General features: G+C 39.1%; 3 protein-coding genes and 1 long non-coding RNA gene across 6 annotated transcripts; 1 reads left to right on the plus strand and 3 right to left on the minus strand.

Moving 5' to 3' along the window:
* Positions 1-3,433: 3,433 nt before the first annotated feature.
* LOC114716175 (uncharacterized) lies at positions 3,434-3,763 on the minus strand. Its single transcript, XR_003737601.1, has 2 exons — positions 3,616-3,763; positions 3,434-3,539 (listed from the first exon to the last, which is right to left on the minus strand). It is a non-coding gene; the product is annotated as an uncharacterized LOC114716175 (long non-coding RNA).
* Positions 3,764-3,776: 13 nt separating this feature from the next.
* On the minus strand, positions 3,777-8,005 carry LOC114716176 (ATPase ARSA1-like). The gene is made up of 11 exons (XM_028901125.1): positions 7,839-8,005; positions 7,002-7,213; positions 6,836-6,898; positions 6,617-6,727; positions 6,046-6,120; positions 5,899-5,967; positions 5,746-5,811; positions 5,575-5,640; positions 5,402-5,500; positions 4,641-4,772; positions 3,777-4,124 (listed from the first exon to the last, which is right to left on the minus strand). The coding sequence occupies exons 1-11, from the start codon at positions 7,954-7,956 to the stop codon at positions 3,987-3,989; spliced, it is 1,149 nt and encodes a 382-aa protein (XP_028756958.1). The 5' UTR covers positions 7,957-8,005; the 3' UTR covers positions 3,777-3,986.
* A 1,574-nt stretch (positions 8,006-9,579) lies between these two features.
* On the plus strand, positions 9,580-13,743 carry LOC114716177 (uncharacterized). Of its 3 annotated transcripts, none has more exons than XM_028901126.1 (10): positions 9,582-9,841; positions 9,981-10,031; positions 10,863-10,979; positions 11,066-11,527; positions 11,878-12,317; positions 12,436-12,535; positions 12,708-12,767; positions 12,856-12,945; positions 13,027-13,146; positions 13,271-13,743. In XM_028901126.1, exons 1-10 carry the CDS (start codon positions 9,797-9,799, stop codon positions 13,577-13,579), a joined length of 1,794 nt encoding a protein of 597 aa, XP_028756959.1. In that variant the 5' UTR covers positions 9,582-9,796; the 3' UTR covers positions 13,580-13,743. The 3 variants fall into 3 exon arrangements, with proteins under 3 accessions (XP_028756961.1, XP_028756959.1, XP_028756960.1); XM_028901127.1 differs by having other exon boundaries at positions 9,583-9,841; positions 10,880-10,979; XM_028901128.1 differs by lacking the exon at positions 13,027-13,146 and having other exon boundaries at positions 9,580-9,841.
* A 367-nt stretch (positions 13,744-14,110) lies between these two features.
* On the minus strand, positions 14,111-15,686 carry LOC114716184 (lysM domain receptor-like kinase 3). Its single transcript, XM_028901135.1, has one exon. It carries the CDS (start codon positions 15,408-15,410, stop codon positions 14,112-14,114), a length of 1,299 nt encoding a protein of 432 aa, XP_028756968.1. The 5' UTR covers positions 15,411-15,686; the 3' UTR covers position 14,111.
* Positions 15,687-18,559: the final 2,873 nt, after the last annotated feature.

Raw genomic sequence — 18,559 nt, forward strand, 5'->3', positions numbered from 1 at the left:
AACAACTGAAGGCATAAATAAAAATAATTTTGTTTAAAAAAAAAAACGTAAAGCCTTCCCCAGAAATGCATCAATGGAACTGAGATGCCAAAACTTACTGGAATTGGTATCATCTGATTCAATCGTTTCCCCCACGTCTCCATCAGCACATTCATCCATCTCCTCCAAGAATATAGCCATTCATCACCATAATATGAATTCTTTTCTGAGCTAGAACATGAACTAGAAGGTCCCTCATCAATCCTCTTCTTGATCACTCTCCTGTCCTACAAATTTTGCATAAACTAAATACAGAAACAATAGAGTAATGCAGAAAAACTGAGCAGCTTAAGAAGACATAAAGAAGGAATATTCAACATACCGGGGTCATAGTCACCTATAGGATGGCTGCGCCAGTCTTGGGAATAAGTAGATAGCTGTAGATTTTCCTCCAATTGATCTGAAGGTGTGGGAGCTTCTGCAACTGCGAGTTGTGACAGTGTGTTGTTGAAGAGCATGTGCCATTAGCTCATCATATTCTACTTGCTAAATTCAGTTTCATAGTTGTCTTCATTATAATAATGCCCATGATAGCAACTAACATTTTCCAGAGTAACAGCACCACAATAACCACAGGTAGAATACGGGCCCGCATCAAAAAGCTGCAGGCCCCATCGCACAACATCAGGATCTTGCTCATACGAAATCATCTCTCCGATAATAGCGTCCTAACTCAGAAAAATTTGCCGGAAACAACAGTATCTAATCCCAACGGAATGCCAGAACTCGGCCAATTTTACAATACTTATGTAAAGAAAGAAACTCGCTTCACATAGTCATTTCAAACAGCTCGCAATCCTGCAGAACAATAATAAACAGAATTATTTCCCATATTAATGACCAAAGATATGCCGAGAATAAGAAACCCAGTGCAAGTATAAACTTTAAGGATTTGGCGTTGAGTAAAAATAAAGTACGTTTTGGCCTCCCTGAAATCCTTGTTCCACACATTTAGAAACTGTCAAGCTGACCTTTAATTCCAATAGGACAGCTCTACGTGAACTCCTTTTTCAGACCAAAGAAAAGTGAAGATTCATTAAAAGACAAAAAATCAATCCTTCACTTAGTTCGGGCATGATATCGCACTGGACAACAACGAATGAGAAGTGAGAACAGTGACCAGAGAGGAATTTTAAACTCACAAAGCATCTCCCTCAGTGGCCACACCATCCACTTAATCTTTTCCATATATAAACAAGGATACGAGCACGCTCTTGACTTTATAACAGTACAACATGGAAACTGACCTTTGTTGACTGCAAAAAAGATGAGCTGAGAATTTCAAACAATCATTATAACACTCCAACAATGTTAGCGACTTAAGGTAAGAGCTCGTAGTAGAAACCAGAAAAAGCTGAAGTTTAGGACATCAGACATTAAAGTCCAATATAATTTGCTAGCAAGCAGCGGTAAGAGTTCCTTCGAATGCGTACGATATCAAGGCACAACGATAAAAGAACAAAGAAAAAAAATCATCGGACATCCGAGAAACGGAAATGAGGAGCAACGTTTCTAGCAGGCGTTCTCAGATGGCAACGAAGATTTAAAGGAGAATGAAGATACAGAGTAGTAGCAGAGGTTCCTGGAATTCGATACCTCACCGAATAGCTTTTGTTCCATTATTCGCAATGATTCAGTAGACAACCAGCGCATCTCATAGTTACAAACAGTTGCTCAATCTGAACAAACTTGAAGCAAAGAATAATGAATTCAATATGCGAAGCACTGGAAAAGAGAAAAAAGAAATGAGAGACAGTGATGCAAAGCTTCCTACACATTTGGGTGAAATCGGAGAATATGCAGGCTCTGCAGCATTCGTCCAAACAGGAAAACGAAACAAGTTCCGATCCGAAAAGAGCCATAAATAAAAGCCGATTGAATTTTACAAATATGATTAGATTAAGACATTTATAATTATGAGATAGTAAAGAAAATGGGGCGCGGGAAGAAGGGCGGGTAAGACGCCAGAGAATGAGAAGACGAGGAAATGGAGAGGGAGTATCTTACTATCTTTTCAAGGGAAGGGCTCCAGAAAATGCCAAGATGGTGAGGGGACAGATATCACGAGGTTTGTTCAGTGTTTCAGAAAGCGAATCTTTGAAGGGCGAAGAATGTGACTGATGATGATGTGAGAGAGTTTCTCTGCTTCCTCCTCCTTCTTTCTCTCACTGTTTTTTTTTTTTTTTTATTTAAGACAAACTTTGACTGTCTGGGATTAATTAGCCATTAGTACTCATTAGTGGAGGGGGCAGGGCTGCAGTGGGGGCGGACGTGAAATTTTGGCCTTACTCGAAAGTCGAAACTTGATTGATTAGCTGCTTAATAAATTAGCTTAAAATAAGCACTTTTATGAGTATTTTATAAAACAAAATTCGTTATAGTAGCAAGGTTTTCTTTTACTAGGCCCACGTCTTAATCTTATCGTTACAATACGCAGTCCATGTAATACTTTTTTTTTTAGAGACAGAGTCCATGAAATAATCTCACTGTAACAATACGTAGCAACTTTCTTTTTCAGACATAGATATCCTTCTAATAGAGACAATTCTGTTTAAAACATTATTAGACACTAAATATGAGTATCTCTCTTTACAAAGACTCGAATCTTAATTGATTATATTGCAAAAACTAACTCTTTTACTATAGCTGACTTTCATTGCTCGCAACTTTTTTCATCAATCGTAGCGTAAATTCGTTTGTATGATTAGGATGTCTTGTTGGCACAGATTATTTGGATATATTGTTCAGCGATTTGTTTTTTCTTGGATTTGTACGTACATATATTGGGTAAGATTCCGTTCAAAGGTTTTGGATTTTTGCCCCGAGGGGGTCCCATATATTCTTTGTTCTGCGATTGCTTGCTACTATTTTTTTTATTTTTTATTTTACCATTTTGGCCGTTGCTACTTTACTGCTATCGGAGAAATTCTTATATGCTTTGAGAATGACACATCATATGAATTCTGATTAATCAGAAACTAACACCTAATTTAATAAATAGGAATATTCTTCTAAATGTTACTTCCTTTTATTTTTTTAAAAGAAATACTCTTACAAAATCGAAGAAAAAATTATAGATCTAAACAACGTAAATCTCAATTGGTAAAATTTAAGCACGCACGAGGGGGTCAATGAATTCAAAGCGCATACATCCTCCTTGGCTCAAATGTTTCCCTTATGTTTTGAAAGGAATGTTGGCTTTCTAAATCACAGTCGAAGATCAGGTTTTAGTGTTTAAGCATGAATGCATAACGAGATTGTGAAACTATGGCAGACAATGAATCCCTGATGAATAAATCCGGAATCCAATTTTATTTCTTTGAAAAAGGCAGAAACTTTTAGCGGGTTTATGAGCAATCTTAAAATATGGGTCGGATCGAAAAAAGGTTGGGCATTAGCAAATCTGGGGTGGTTCTTTTAGATCGTTGCTTCCCACCAAATGCTTAGAAAATTCACTAGTACGAGGTTTGATGGTTTAGTGGACGTCATTTTCACAGGTCCTGTCAAAATAAAAACAACAGCTCTAGAGATGGCGTCTCTTACACACAAAAAACAAAAGGGAGTTCCTTCTGTTACCCTCGACAGAGTGGCTGCATGGTTAGGAGAGGTGACAAAATTTCATCTCAAAAGTTTAATCTTTGCGTACACAGCAGAGATTACCGGGACGGGGAAAAAAAAGAAACGTGATTCTGTCTCGCACCTTGAATGGATGTCAAGGAACTTGCCAGACGTCCATAGATGTTCAGCCAGTCTCTGAAAGATGTTAGCCATGCTCCTGAAATGTATTGTCTCTAAATGACAATGACCGTAAATTGGCATTAGAAGGCCAAAGACACTGGAAATAACGGATAGGCCGAAGATATTCCAAAACCAAGCACACAGGGAAAGGAGGAAAGACAGGCCTATATATGTTTTAGATAGCATTCCGTATATCTGAAATGCTCGTCTTATCTCCAGAGCATATCACCCATGAATTTTAGAGCCGGGACACCCCTTATCTCCATATCCACTAACGGTACCTCGTATAATCTCAAACCAGCGAGCTCTGAATCATCATGGATACGTTCAATGGCACGCATTTGATCCTGCAGGAACAGAAAAGTCAATGAAGCGCTAAAGTTTTATTTAGCATCTAGCTTTTTAATATTTTGGCTGTTATCAAAGGATAATCATTATCTTAGAGGGAATAATTCTGTGGAAAACTATCGACACATTTAGATTATAAAGCTACAGAATTCTATCTACGATTCACAAATTAGCCGTGCCAGGATTTTCCACCTGTACCCACACACACTTCATATCAACCTCACTAACCCATCAAGAGTCAGAGGACTCAGTTTATGCATCCTGTCTTCTGTTCCTCTAATTTATGCAATTTCGTCCGTCACTGCTTAGATTCTGGTTCCCAAGCCGGGATGAAAAGCCTTTAATGTCCTATTAAACCTGGGAAATTCCATATAGCAACTTCCACAAAGTTCACTCCTAAAAAACCAAGCCAGTGATAAACTACCTAGGTATTCTGATCTACTATAGAAGAAATTATATTTTTCTTATACATGCGACCATAATCAGATGCAGAAACATGAATAATCCTTGATTACCTTCCTTTTCATTGAACAAAACTTGCAGTCCGATGAAGAAGGCAAGACTTGATTAATGATAAGCCTTTGAACTGGAACTCTTTCCTTCTTCAAAGATGCGTGTAACCTTGAGGATTCACGGATTGCCATAACCTTCAAGAGAAATAATCACAATAAGATTGTAGCAGAAGTTGAAGATAGACACAAGTAACAACGAAGTTTGAAAAGAGATAGTAAACTAGTAAAGTGAATAAGAAGCTGACACAGAACAGCGTTATAGAGTATAATCTCTATTGACGACAAGCAAAGAAGCCATTACTAATGGTGTTTTAGGAATTATATATAACAGAGCCCACGATGGTTCGGACAGAAGATTCAAAAGAATTGTAAAGGACCAGAGATAGCAAAGTCTTAGCTCATGATGCTAAAGTAGGAGCGAAGGGCAGCATCAAACAAACGGGCTTCAACCAAAACTATAATGTATAGAATTTAAATTGTGAATGCGTTAAGTATTAGAAAGCACAATAAATTAATGAAACCGGCACATTGCATGCAATATGTTTGTTGCCTTTATTTCTGAATTCTCATACCTAGACCCTGACTTTGACAACATTTTAAGATTCATGTTTGTTTATTGTTTAAGCATCTATGATTAACAACTTAAAAGAACTTCTATGGTGGTTGCTCAGCCCTGTTAGGCTTAATGAAATAAGGCCCCTAGATGTTGTTGGAATTCCAGTTCCCACTGCTAGTAATCTTGCAAAGCAGCAGCTCAGCATTACCGTAGGAATCGTTACTATTATGAATTCAGTGGTGTCTGAATCCCGGAAAAGCTCCCTTACTTTCGCCATCTGTTGCTTGAGTTTCTCTAGCTTGTCTGGCTGCAGGTACAAATTCAGAATACTTATATTCCAACAAGAGAAAGAGGCCTTTTAAAAATACTTTTAAAGCTTACAGCATCAGTTCCAGCTTCTTCTTTCCCAAACAAAGATTTGAACGCCGAAGACAATTTTTTCTTCAACTGGATAACATAATTAGTATCTTAGTAAAATTAGTGAAACTCATTTATAAATAAGCAAGCTATGGAACATTAAACTTAGAAAGTATTCAAGTTTAAGATTCATACCTTCATCACTTTGCCAATAGATCCATCCAGGAAGTCAGGTAATGACAGTAGCCGAAGTGTATGACCCTAATAACCAAATAATTAATTATGAATATCGATTTTCTCCATATAAATACTAAGTACATTATGCATGAACCGATAAATGTTACAGACCGTAGGTGCTGTATCAAATACAATCCGAGTGAACCTATCATATTCTGATGACTCAAGGAAATGCATCACCTGGATTAAAGTAGCATAATTAAGAAATATCAGTACATAACCTTCTAAATAATTGATATTTAAAAAGGAATGGAATACCTTGGAAATTGCTACGATTTCATCTGTGCCGGGTGGAAGAGTATGCAGCAGCTCTTCCAGTTTCAGGTCCCCTAGCTATGACAATTTTCATCAACCAATAAATTAGTAATATTAAACTAACATTTAACAAAGCAGATTTGAACAGCAAAGGAGTCAAGTAGATTCAAAAGGCACTATAGTTTCTTTGTCATGTCATTGGCGAGACAATGCAGATTTCACGACTAGAGCCAAGAATAAAGCTCCTGAGTCTAACTATGGAATCTTAAGCTGTAACTAAGAGAGATGAACTAAAAGTAAAAGAAAGCAGACTTCATTAATATAAGCATCCAAAATCATTAATTGGATATTTAATTATCATCACCATTATTTTCTAAATATATAAATATAGCAAGATATAAGCTTCATGTTTGTAACTAAATGTTATAGGCTTCAGGTTTCAACAGTTAAGAGCATGAAAGCAATAACAAGAGATTGGGTCTCTAACAGGGCTCAGAAACAACTATATCATAGAGCTTGAATAACTTGAGAACGAAGGAATACTCATAATTAACACTGTAACAGCAGATACCACCTGGTTAGCAATCATTCCAAGTCCCATACTTTCCATCACATTCTTCAGACCTCCACTATCAACATTTTGATTGGCTGCATGGAACTCTTCCATAGATTTCTCAGGGTTTATCTGTCATACATGAAAGGTTAAAAATGGAACATATGACTTATGAAGTTTTGCAATGGACCAATCAAAGCAACACCAATTTGGTGCATGAGAAGTTCAATCATTGAATACCTCGAGTGCATATAATCGTGAATCCACTCCTTCAACAGGAACAAGCCTGCCACCAGTCAAATCCTAATGGAACTGTAGCGTTATATCACTGAAGTTTTGTCAAGATTCTACAGTGCACTACAATAAAGTGTATAAGCTCCATAAAATCTATGAAAACTGTAAGCACCTGGCCAAAAGAGTCGCTTAAGGAATGAGCAGGGTCAGTTGAAACCACGATAGTAGGATGTCCATGATTTGCAAATTTGACAGCAAGGGAGGCAGCACAGCTTGTTTTACCAACACCCCCCTTTCCCCCAAGCATGTAATATTTCCGCTGGTTTCCCGTCATCATGCCATCAAATCCATGAGCAATTTCTGTAGCAGTTCCCAGAAATCTCACTGCAGGAAGGAATTGAGTTCAATTGCATTTTGGTTCCCAGTAAAATAAGTATCTAAATGAAAGATGAATAAACCCCTTTCACAAGTAAAACAACGTCTGATGCTGTGAAATGCAGCTTCCTTCGAACTACATATCTCCCCTATGCCCGTTTAGCGAGTACTATCACCTCTATGATCAAACATACAATCAAATTCAAGGCCTGCTGCGTCAATTCCATTTCATGTATTAATAAGTTGGTCAGCGCAAAGTGCAAATCATTACCATTCAGGGTGAAATTTCTCATTTTCTAATGCTATCATGCGAAGCATTGTAAACTAGACACCAGATAGTAAACTGTTTGCTGCAAAAAAACTACGTGATATTGAATTTGCTATGCTGTGACCGATGCTTTGAGCTAAGTTCCTTTAAAGTTTAAGCATAGTTTTCTTATGGTCTTTTTTAATTTTGGCCAAGTTGTGTTCTGATTCTACATTTCTCCCTCCAGTTATTTCCTTCACGTCTTCTTATGATTTTTATTATTAACTCACTTGATCACAGCATCACACATAAGTAGAACAGGTCAGGAAACAATCAATGAAGTAAGCTCCCGCTGTCATGAATGGAGAGCGAAAAGGAATGAAATACCTCGAGACGAAGTGATGAATGACACGTCTTGTAACGAGGACGACGCAAGGTAAAAGCTTCTGCAGTAAAGAAGGGAGTGCTTTTGGGTCCTCGATATATAACGAAGTAGAGCCGCCATTGCCGAGCAGTTTCCCGACGGCGTAAGGGATGGCACCCCACTAGGGAACTAGAAAGAGCGAGGGGCCAGCTGCGGAAACTACGCTTCCTATGCGCGAGGAAAAACAAAAGAAATTAAACCATGAGTTTTACTTTTTTTTTTAAATACTCCTCCGGATCCTTACTATATAACCTAATTAATGAATTGGTTTTGATTCTAAATATCAAAAATCATTTTTCATATTTATCAATTTTCTTTAAATTACTTCTATAAATATTCCCTCAACCATAATCAAGTAGAAGAGGAAAAAGGGGTATTAAAAAAGATAATTATAGTATTTTAGGAAAAACATGTCACATTTCTTATAATTAACTAATTTACTTAACTTCCTTAATCTAATCAAATTAGTTAAATGGGTCTTATATTAAGGATCGAAAGAATATATACAACTAAATTTGGGAAATGCAAGTTTTTGTTTTTTTGCAGGGAAATTTGGAAAATGCGAGTTGAAGGAAAGAATAACCATAGCGGGAGTTAAGCCATACAGAAGTTAAAAAGAAAAAAGCCATATTAGTTAGTCATTTTAGTTGGGATTTTTTTTTTGCTATTAAAAAAAAATTCCTATGGTCGCTAAAAGGATGAGCCGGTGAAGATTCTTGGGCCCAACTTAGTGGTCCATTATGTAATTGAACCGCAAATGGCCCTAAACAATTAAGGGGAAAATTGCTGCTTTTCGCTTCCATCACTTTTTTGGCTCCCAACCTAAAATCAATTGTCTTCACGCTTTGAGACCTAATGTTGATGATTTATGCCGGCAAATTGACATGTGGTTCTCTCCGTCACTCTGACTTCTCTTATATTACAATCTTGCATGCATCATTACAACTTCCTCTCCAAGTCAGAAACATCCGACGAAAATTAAACCAAACAAAACTAATCTTAAGAAGGCGGCAAAGGGAACATTGTAGTATCTTATTTCTTCTACCTAACTGTCAATCGGAGAGCTTTCTCAATGAACAAAAGTCGGATATTCCGCAAATCGGAACGGAGTCACCAATTCTTTAACACCAGTATTCAAAGACACCTTTTTAAAGCAGACTGAGCTTCTTCCATAAGCTTCTCTTGGTTATTGTGAATTGGTCGTTGCCATAGAAAATAAGAGCCAACTTTGCGGGTCCGTGTGCAAAAATTTTATCATCCTGCACGAGCAATTGCATGGGCACCAGCTTTATATATGCCAACAAAGATCATTTTCCCCCCCTTTTTTGGTTATATGTCATTTTACTGAAAATTGCTCCCCAAAAAAAAAAAAAAGGTTTACTGCTCCTCGATAATCAGAATCTGTTCTCGGTTCTTTTTCTTATGCTTCTGCAAGAATGACCCGTCCATCGCAGACCCATATGTGTCACTAGTTCCCAATTTCAATGAGGAAACCGCCCACCTTTGCCTCCTGGGGAAAAAGGTGGTTAGAATTTAGAAATATAAGAAATAGAATATACAAAACATAAGCTCAGAGATGAGGAATATTGCAAGCAAAGCCAAAGGGTGACTTTTTTGTGTGTGCATGATGCCCCACTCCCACCAGCAGCCCCACCCAGAAAGAAGGTGGTTATTATCCGAGTGCCTGAACCAGCCCAATGAGCATCTTCTCTGAAAGCTACCTCTCATCCTCCCGAACAATCCACACAACTTCAACTTCAACATCTGCCGCCCTCTCTTCACCCCTTTCTTTGGCCCCAAGCTTGTGTTATCCTCCCACCAACACTCTCATGAATGTAATAGCCCTCCTATTTCCTGCTGTTTCAATGTTTCTTCCAGTAGTTGCACTGTGTTCAAGCTTGGGTACATCCAAGACCCTTCCATGGCCAGCCAAGTAGAATCCTCTCTTCACTCCCCCTCTGAGATTGTAAGTCTACTATACTTTTTCTATCAGGAATAGTGGGTTTTTTTCTTTTGGGCGTCTTTAATCTGTATCACAGCATGTCAGTTATGAGATTACCAGGATTAAGTAAGTAGTGGTTGATTGTCTCTTCCTTTGGTTTCAGAAAAAGAAGAAACTCAATGGTCAGCAGAAAAGGGAGGAACTTGAAAGAGAGGTATTATGAATTCTGATATTATGCACACAAAGCACAATTCTGCTGCCCACTTAATCTTTTTGAGAATATTGAATGAAAGTACTGTAATTGCCTTGGAAGAATGATCGATAAACTCCTAAATTTGGCTCATATTCATGTCGATTGCCGACGAGATAATAAGCATATTTGTCAATGGGTCCGAGCATTACAAAACTGCCTGAAATAGAATCATTGCATCCTAGATTGCTCGCCTGAATTTTGCCTGATCTGGACATAAGAGAACATTTGAAATACATATGTGTTCATCCGCTTGTTTGCGTTAATTTCACCGTTGGCAGCTGGCTCAAAGCTACGTGTACTATTTTGTTTGTCCATTTAAAAGAACATTATAGAACATAGGTGATTTTTACGGTCTAAAAGGGTGTTTGGATAGAAACCAAACCATGGTTTCAAAAGTGCTTTTACGGTTTATGAAGTAAATATATAAAGGAATTTGTCTCGTTTTGAGAAAAAGTGTTTCTGAAACTATAGTTGCCAAACACTCTCTAAATAATTCAAGTTATCTTTGGTTTATTCAATCACAATGGGAAGTATAAACTGCCACCCGCCGTTTAAAAAGTTAGGCCTGTTAAAGTTTTCTCATCACGAGTATGTAGTACAAAGTACAACAGTTGGAACTACAAATTTCATACAATTGCCGATAAGGGTGGTGGGTAATAAATGAGGACCGTGCCTTTTAGGGGCTCTGCTTTCGATAGGATAATTTATGACCATGCATATTCTACCGGAAATATCGATATGTACATGTACATGATAGAGGATTATGTGATGACTTTTTAATGTAACGATTAGGTCTCTATGCTTCAAAGGTTGTTGGATCAAGAAGAAAAGGTTCATGAGATTTTGGAGATGGTTTATAATCGGCCGAATGGTGCAGCCATATCGATTCCAAATTTTCTTCCTCCCAAGGTAATATAATACCCACTTGATTTTTTTCTTCCTTGTTATTTTAACAAATGGTTAATTATTTTATATTATCCATGTCATTTGAGTAGACGAAAGAGCTTTTAACAGAACTAGTTGTGGTGGAGGGTGAGATAGCGCGACTGGAATCCCAGATAAGACAACTTCAAGCTGGTTTGAGATTGGAACAAGAAGTGAATAAAGAGTCAAAACCAAAATATTGGAATCAGGACAAGCTGAACAATTCAGAAGGTCCTTTGTCAACGGCACCAATTCCGATTCCTATGCCAAGTCCTGTTCACAGAAGTGTTCATGAAAGGATGGCATTTGAGACAAAGGCACTACACTTCATAAGCAAGGCTATAAAGGGCGATTATCATCTCAATGATTTCGCTGTCAACGACAAATCTGGGTCCTTGAAGAGCTCTGTTGAGCAGAAAGAAAACAATTTTCATGAGGATATGAAATTTCAAGATAGGCATCCAAAAAAAGGTGGGGCGACATTGAAGCCTAATTCTTCACCTTTTCGAGACCCTCGTCATCCATCACCTAAGGTACTTAAGCATGCTCGTTACTTGTTTATTCATGCCATGCCGTCCAATTTTGCTAAAAAAGATTGTTATTTGTGGAAAAATAGAAATAAAAAGTATGGAGCTCATACGCATCATTAAATAGCGTGGTTTGTGGGAGTTTAATTTGTTATACTATATATAAAAATTCAGGCACACCATGGCTTTCATATTTTTGTATCACTACATATTGTTTCAAAATTTTATCCCTACCTGTACGGAAATATGGTGTAAAATCCTTTTTTTTTTGGCGGCAACAGATTGTAATACAATCTCGCTAGTTAAACTAAATTTATAATTAGATTTGATTGCCAACACTTTGATTTCATTTTCAGCTGAGGGAACGGAATTTAGAGATGTACATAGATCCACCAACGAAGTCTTTATTGGATCCACTTCTATCAGAAGAGAACGATCTGAAGTGGCAACCCAACAGGTTGTCTGAGAGCATCATGAAGTGTTTGAATTTCATATACGTGAGACTACTCAGAACATCAAGAGCAACAGAACTGGAGAAATCGGGGCCCATTTGCAGGTCTGTCCACTCCTCTTTAAGCTCAATAAGCTTCAGGGTGGATCCTGGCATAAACCCAAAATCAAGCCTTGTGTTGCAGAAAGAGTCAAGACAACAAGACCCGTATGGAATTTTCGATACAGAAGAGTCCATTCCCAGAGATATTGGTCCTTACAAGAATCTGGTTATATTCACATCCGCTTCTATGGATTCCAAGTTCATCTCAAGTCCTTCCTCTATGCCATTGCTTAGAAAGTTAAGGTATCCCATAAATCAAATATTTCATGGAGAAAACTAAATTAGACTCAACTTGAAATTCATATATATATGTATATGCATATGCATATGCTAACTCACACGTTTCTCTAATGGAGCACAGGGTACTGATAAATAATCTTCAGACAGCCGATTTGAGAAGCCTTACCTATCAACAGAAGTTAGCATTCTGGATCAACATGTACAACGCTTGTATCATGCATGTACTGTAAATTTGATTTTATTCTTCCATTACGTGCAATAGAAGTTAGCTTAACTTGATTTCACGATGATGATTTTTTTTTTTCAACATTCCTTTGGCTTCTCCTCTCCTCTGGTATGAAAAAGAAATCTAGAAAATGAACGGTAACTGATTTGCCTAAGTTCTTATCTCAGGGTTTTATCCAATATGGAGTGCCATCCACACCAGAGAAGTTACTTGCACTGATGAACAAGGTACAGTCAAGAATCTTGACATAGAAGTTACTTGTCCTGTTCCTACATTCTTGAGATTCTGAAAGTAAATGGAACTGATTGGATGCAGGCCACGCTCAATGTAGGAGGAAACACACTAAATGCTCAAACAATAGAGCATCTCATTTTAAGGAAAAGATCAGCTTCAAATATAAAAGAGGTACATATTGTGGTACCCCCCAATTATTATAGCAGGCCTAAACTGAGTTCTGTTAATTCAATTTGACATGGATATACATAGGTACATCGGAAGGGGGAGTGGGAAGAGAAGGAATCAATAGTACGTGAACTATATGGCCTTGAATCTATGGATCGAAACGTCTTATTCGCTTTATGTTGCGGAACTCGTTCTTCTCCCGCTGTACGTGAAAACCGGAAAAAAAAAAAACGAGGCTTTCTTTCTCTATCAGCAAGCTTCTTTAATAATTTCTATGTCCACTGCAAGCAAACAAAACGATGAAGCTGTGTGTTGTGTATAAATGCAGGTAAGAATATACACAGCGGATGGTGTGGTAACAGAGTTGGAGAGATCAAAACTGGACTATCTGCAAGCTTCAATTATGGTGACAAACACTAGAAGAATCGCATTTCCAGAGCTGTTACTGAGAAACATGCTTGATTTTGCGATGGACACGGACTCTTTGGTGGAGTGGGTGTGTAACCAGTTGCCTACATCAGGTAGTCTGAGGAAATCAATGGTGGATTGCTTTAGAGGCTATACCAATATCAAGGCTTCCACCATCGTTGACAAGATTCCATACGACTATGAATTTCAATACTTGTTGTCTGTATAAAGATGATTCTTTTCTTTTCTTCTTTCTTTGTTTTTGCAAACAACCAAAAAAAAAAAAAATTTATACACAATATGCACCTATAACCTGGGTATGGTACTATAGAAATTGCGGGATGATAATAATAATATGGGGGTATTGAATAAGAACTCGGCAACTTTGATGTTTTTGACACATTTTTCTTTGGTGAATAACAATGTCTCATTCATGTCGTTACCCATATGAAATTTGATTTTCATCACTGCTGTCTCCTATCCCACCAATTAGATTTTAGTGTGAGGATAAAGAATAACCTTTGATATCTTCGACAAATTTTATTTTGATCAATAACCTTTCGTTAATTGCGACAAACATATTGCATACAATATTTTTACAGGGTCGTGAAAACATTGATATCATCGGTCTTAATTATAAAGAATTAAAATAGAAATAATCAGGGTAATTAAGTAAAAAATATGATTAGCATAATTTATAATATTTAAAAAATTTAAAATAATTCTAAAAACCATTAAATTCATAAATATCCAAAGCGAAGTCATCGTGGAGCCAGGGAAACTGAAATGTCAGAGGGCAACTTGATACTGTCAGACCAAATTTTGGAATCTAAATAAAGCTTCGAAATCTTTCCAGCGACGTGGATCATATCAGGCCGCTTCGCTGGATCCACGTCGACGCAGTCCAAAGCTACACGTGTCGCCTCCTCTGCAACCTCTATAGGAAATGAGTCCTTCAGCCTCCAATCCAACCACTTCCTTGTACCCCCGCCGCCCTCACAATCACCGTGGACGGCAGCCCTCGCCGTCTCGATCACCGACGACCTCATCAAAGCGCCCCTTTTCTTATCGAACTTATAACTCAGTGGCTCCTCTCCTGATAGGAGTTCCAGCATCATTACCCCGAATGCGTACACATCGGACTTCTCGTTCGCCACCCCTGTAGTTTGATATTCCGGCGACATGTATCCTCTCACTCCCTCGATTTTAGCTCGCAAACTGCCCCATTTTTTCAATTCTATCGATCTCGTAGGCGACCGGGAAAAGTAAGACTGCTCGACGATTTCTTCTCCCTCTTGGATTTCACCGCACAGCTGGGCGGTGCCGAAGTGACATATCTTGGCGTTGAAGGAAGGTTCCGTGACGATGATAGCACTGCTATTGATGTGATTATGGGAAAATCTCGCCTTTAAGCCTGTTCTGTTGTGAATATAATCGAGTCCGTGGGCTACGTCCGTCGCGATCTGCATCCTCGACAACCAGTTAGATAAAACAGTGAAGGCCGGGTTGTTTGTATTTCGCAAACAATCAGCGAGCTTGGTTCCACTCACAAAATCGTACACAAGGTGGATATGGTGGTCGGAGATGGAAGCTCCGAGAAGCTTGATTATACTAACATGGTGGCTGCGGCAAATTAGAGAGAGCCGTTGTTGGTGCTGGGTCGTCCCGATTTGACGTCGAAACTTGTGCTGGTAAACAATAACATCTCTGCCGCGAAGCGTGCATCGCCAAGAGGGAGTAGAAGAGGAAGAGTAGCAGTACTTGTCCGTGAAATTGTTAGTGGCAGAGCAAATTTCAGAGAAGGGGTAGACGTGGGGATTCTCAGGTAGGGTGTCTCTGAGAGTGGCACTAGCAAAGGAGCGAGGGCTCGAAACAGGGGCGTGGGGAGCGAGCATGTCACTTATGGAGGTGGTGTGTTGATCTGATGGTCGGAATGAGATGGAAGAGATGGTGGGGGAGGATGTGGTTGGTCTTGGGGATTTGGGATTGGGGTGAGACTTGTAAGATCGAGGGGTAGAGGTAGGACTGGCAGCGTTGATGGCCTTTTTTGTTTTACACATAAGGCAGAGATCAAGAAGATGGAGAAGCAAAAAACAGACGAATTATTATTAGCTGCATTAGATTTGTGAAGGAGGAGATGAAAGCAATATGGGGTCAGTCACTGCAGAATGTGGAGTTGACGAAGCCGAAGCTTACTTCTGAAGGCAAGACAGGCAGCTCTTAACATTTTAGTAGAATTTATACTTTTGAATCAACAACGTAAGTAGGTTAATAAACAAAAAAAGAAAATGTATGTGAATGGATTCCGCCCAGAACAGGTTATGAAATCATTGCTTGGTTTACCTCAGTTGCTTAGTGCGCATTTGCGTGTGTATATCTGCTATGACCGTCGTGGCTTACTGGACTTGGTCAACTGGGAAAGACTTGACAGGCGCGACTCCATTAATGTGCCGCTGTCGACATTACCGCCACTAGTCATGCTGCTCTTGTAATACCTTTCCAAGCCTTACGCCTGCATTTTCTAATCCAAAAAGGACTCTGCAATTTAAATTCCACACGGCTACCAAAATGGGATTTTGAAAAACAACCCGTTCTTGGAAAGCAGAGGGAGCCTTGAACCCCTCAGAGTGATGAGGAAGGGGAAAGAGATAAATAGGGCGGGTGGGTTAAAATGATTTAGGGGGACCACCTGCTCTTTATTTACAGTGACGGATGAAAGGAATCCTAATCATTCACAAATGAGTGAATGGAGAGAATTGCAAGGCTTCATGTAACGTCGAAAGTTCATTTCTGAGTCGGTCTCAGGAACATAGCTCCGGACAGCGACCCAGAAGAATGTGCAACTAAATAAAAAGTGGTAACAATGGGCGTGGGGCATTAGGCATGCAAATACAGATCGAGAGATGTCTTCAAAAAGAAAATCGGGGATCATAATGGGCTTAATGCCACGTGTTACCCAAAGGTCTGGACATAGAATCAAGGAGCCCAAAAACATGGAATACGCAAGGGTTTGGGGCCATACGAAACGAGGGGTGCGCATTGCGTAAACACAGTGACAATACCAACCTTCCACGCATGGAAGCAAAATATTGGCATCTTGAATTCCACATTGGGCCAGGAAGGCACTCATTAGCCCAAAATCGGCCAGCCCGATTATATTCCTTGGCAAGAGAGAGACTCCATTCTTTAGGTCCCCCCCCCCAATTCTTTAGGCTCTTTTCGGCCACGTAATCTTTGATCAAAAAAGGAAAGAAAGGAAAATTATGACTGAGATTCACCAAACAAGAAAGAAAAAGGTTTGTAATTAGCACGATGGCGTGGGTTTACCAATAAATAGTTATTTTAACACTTTGGGAATCCTAGTCACCGAGGTTTAACTTCGCTGCTGTCGAGTTTTGAGGAATCTGTCTCAGTTCATTCCATCAATCATACTCCCACCCTATTTACTCCCGCCTGATTAACATTCCTATTTTAGGACAAAGCACCTTTAGCAGCAAATTAGCATCCTTTTTCCCTTTAAATAAAGTTTTGCTTAGCACAGCGAGATCCCTGTTGTTATTAAAGTACTGAGAAACTTTTTACCCTCACTCGCCAATTTTATAATCTTCTTCTTGCTGGAGCCTGTACTAAAAAGCAACACAGTGCTCTCGTGTATTTCCAAGGTTTCACGAATCAACAGTAGACACAGTAAATGTTGTTACTTGCGGCCTCCTCCTGTAAAAGCAACATGAGTGAAAAAGCAGGAAGGATAACGGAAAGTGGGCATGCACTGATGATATATCGAGTTTGAAATATTTGGTTTATTTGATACTGTATTTATATCAAAGCAACATTTTTTGTTGGGAGCAGATTGCATATATTACGCTGGCTGGCATTTCAACATGCTGATTCTCTTTGTAACCCTCCTTTGTAAAAAGGCGGGTTCGTGATTGATCCGCATCCTTTTGTGGGAATTGGCAATCACCCATGTTGGTTTGCACATTTGAACAAAGGAAAAAAAGGAACATGTTCCTTCCTGGACAGACCCCACCCATCATTTAGATGCTTTCATGTGATTGATTACACAAATGAAGAAGGATCATCAATGTGACTGAGATTTCAACCCAGCCATCTGCCTTTTCGTGAAATATCATTCATATTCTTCCTTGAAGCTAGAGCATTTATAGACCCCTAGTTACATAGGCATCCTCTTTCTTCAACCATCAAGTTCATTAGTTCCACATCCGTGTTGACTCTGGCATGCACGCACATGCAGTATAATGAAAAACAATAATCCAGGTCTCCCTCAAGTTATTAGCGCAAAATATACAGTAGAGATTTAACGCCATGCATACTACACTGATATTGTGAATCCTGAAAGATATGGAGAGAACATGTGCTCGTCAAATGGAAGCGTGAATTGGGAAACAAGAGAGAAGGAGAGAACCATATGCGCGGTTTGGCTTGATTTATTTCAGGCATTAACTTTATGCGGGATTACCCAAAATGCACAAAGGAACAGAAGGGCTGAACAGTGAAAAGTGGGAGTGATTTTAAAGGATGAGTGAGGATGAAGGGACACGATTGGGTGAGGAGGGCGATGGAGCCCCAGAAGAATGGCAGTGGCGTGAATATGGGGAAAGCGCAGTGCCAAAAATGGGAAAGAAACGTTGGAATGGGGAGAGAGAAAGAGAGAAGTGAAAGGTTGAAAGTGACATGCACTGAGAGGACAGAGGGCGTTGCACAAGGCCAAATGGCACCTACAGTCCCACAGGCACATTAAGGGCAGGCCCTGCAATGGATATTTATAGTACTGCAACCATGGTAGGCAGCTAATATAGGCCAGTTTTCTAATATAGGGTTTCTGTAGTGACGTGATTGCCTGACCTCACCACCAATTTAAAACCCCCCTCCGTCCTCGCCCCCCACACTTTAATAGCGATTGTTCCTTTTGTTGTCTTTTCTTTTTATGGCTCCTCAAATTTTAAGCACACATCCTTCCCCTGCTTAGCTTTTATCCGCACACATAGTTCTATTCGATTTACTGTAATGGGAATATGTATGGGATCATCCATATGTCCAAGCTTCAACCAGATAGTTAATTATTACGATAACTTGGGTGTTACTCTAATGTGGGCATATTGAGGATTTTATTGTCCGAGGGGAGATTATTTCAGTATACCATGTGGGTAGGCCTTTTATTTAAATAAGGGGTCCCATGCATGCACAA

Source organism: Neltuma alba, unplaced genomic scaffold, assembly GCF_004799145.2.
Source record: "Neltuma alba isolate B1F8T4 unplaced genomic scaffold, ASM479914v2 tig00011647_pilon, whole genome shotgun sequence".
In the NCBI taxonomy this organism is placed as follows: domain Eukaryota; kingdom Viridiplantae; phylum Streptophyta; class Magnoliopsida; order Fabales; family Fabaceae; genus Neltuma; species Neltuma alba.

Excerpts from the sequence above, each read along its gene's own strand:
- LOC114716177 (XM_028901126.1), top strand. The coding sequence starts at position 9,797 with ATGGCCAGCCAAGTAGAATCCTCTCTTCACTCCCCCTCTGAGATT. Across the intron at positions 12,318-12,435 it reads CCATTGCTTAGAAAGTTAAG|GGTACTGATAAATAATCTTC; the intron begins GTATCCCATAAA and ends AATGGAGCACAG. Across the intron at positions 13,147-13,270 it reads GAACTCGTTCTTCTCCCGCT|GTAAGAATATACACAGCGGA; the intron begins GTACGTGAAAAC and ends GTATAAATGCAG.
- LOC114716176 (XM_028901125.1), bottom strand. The coding sequence starts at position 7,956 with ATGGCGGCTCTACTTCGTTATATATCGAGGACCCAAAAGCACTCCCTT. Across the intron at positions 6,728-6,835 it reads CACGATTATATGCACTCGAG|ATAAACCCTGAGAAATCTAT; the intron begins GTATTCAATGAT and ends CATGTATGACAG. Across the intron at positions 4,773-5,401 it reads TAATAGTAACGATTCCTACG|GTTATGGCAATCCGTGAATC; the intron begins GTAATGCTGAGC and ends TTTCTCTTGAAG.
- LOC114716184 (XM_028901135.1), bottom strand. The coding sequence starts at position 15,410 with ATGTGTAAAACAAAAAAGGCCATCAACGCTGCCAGTCCTACCTCTACC.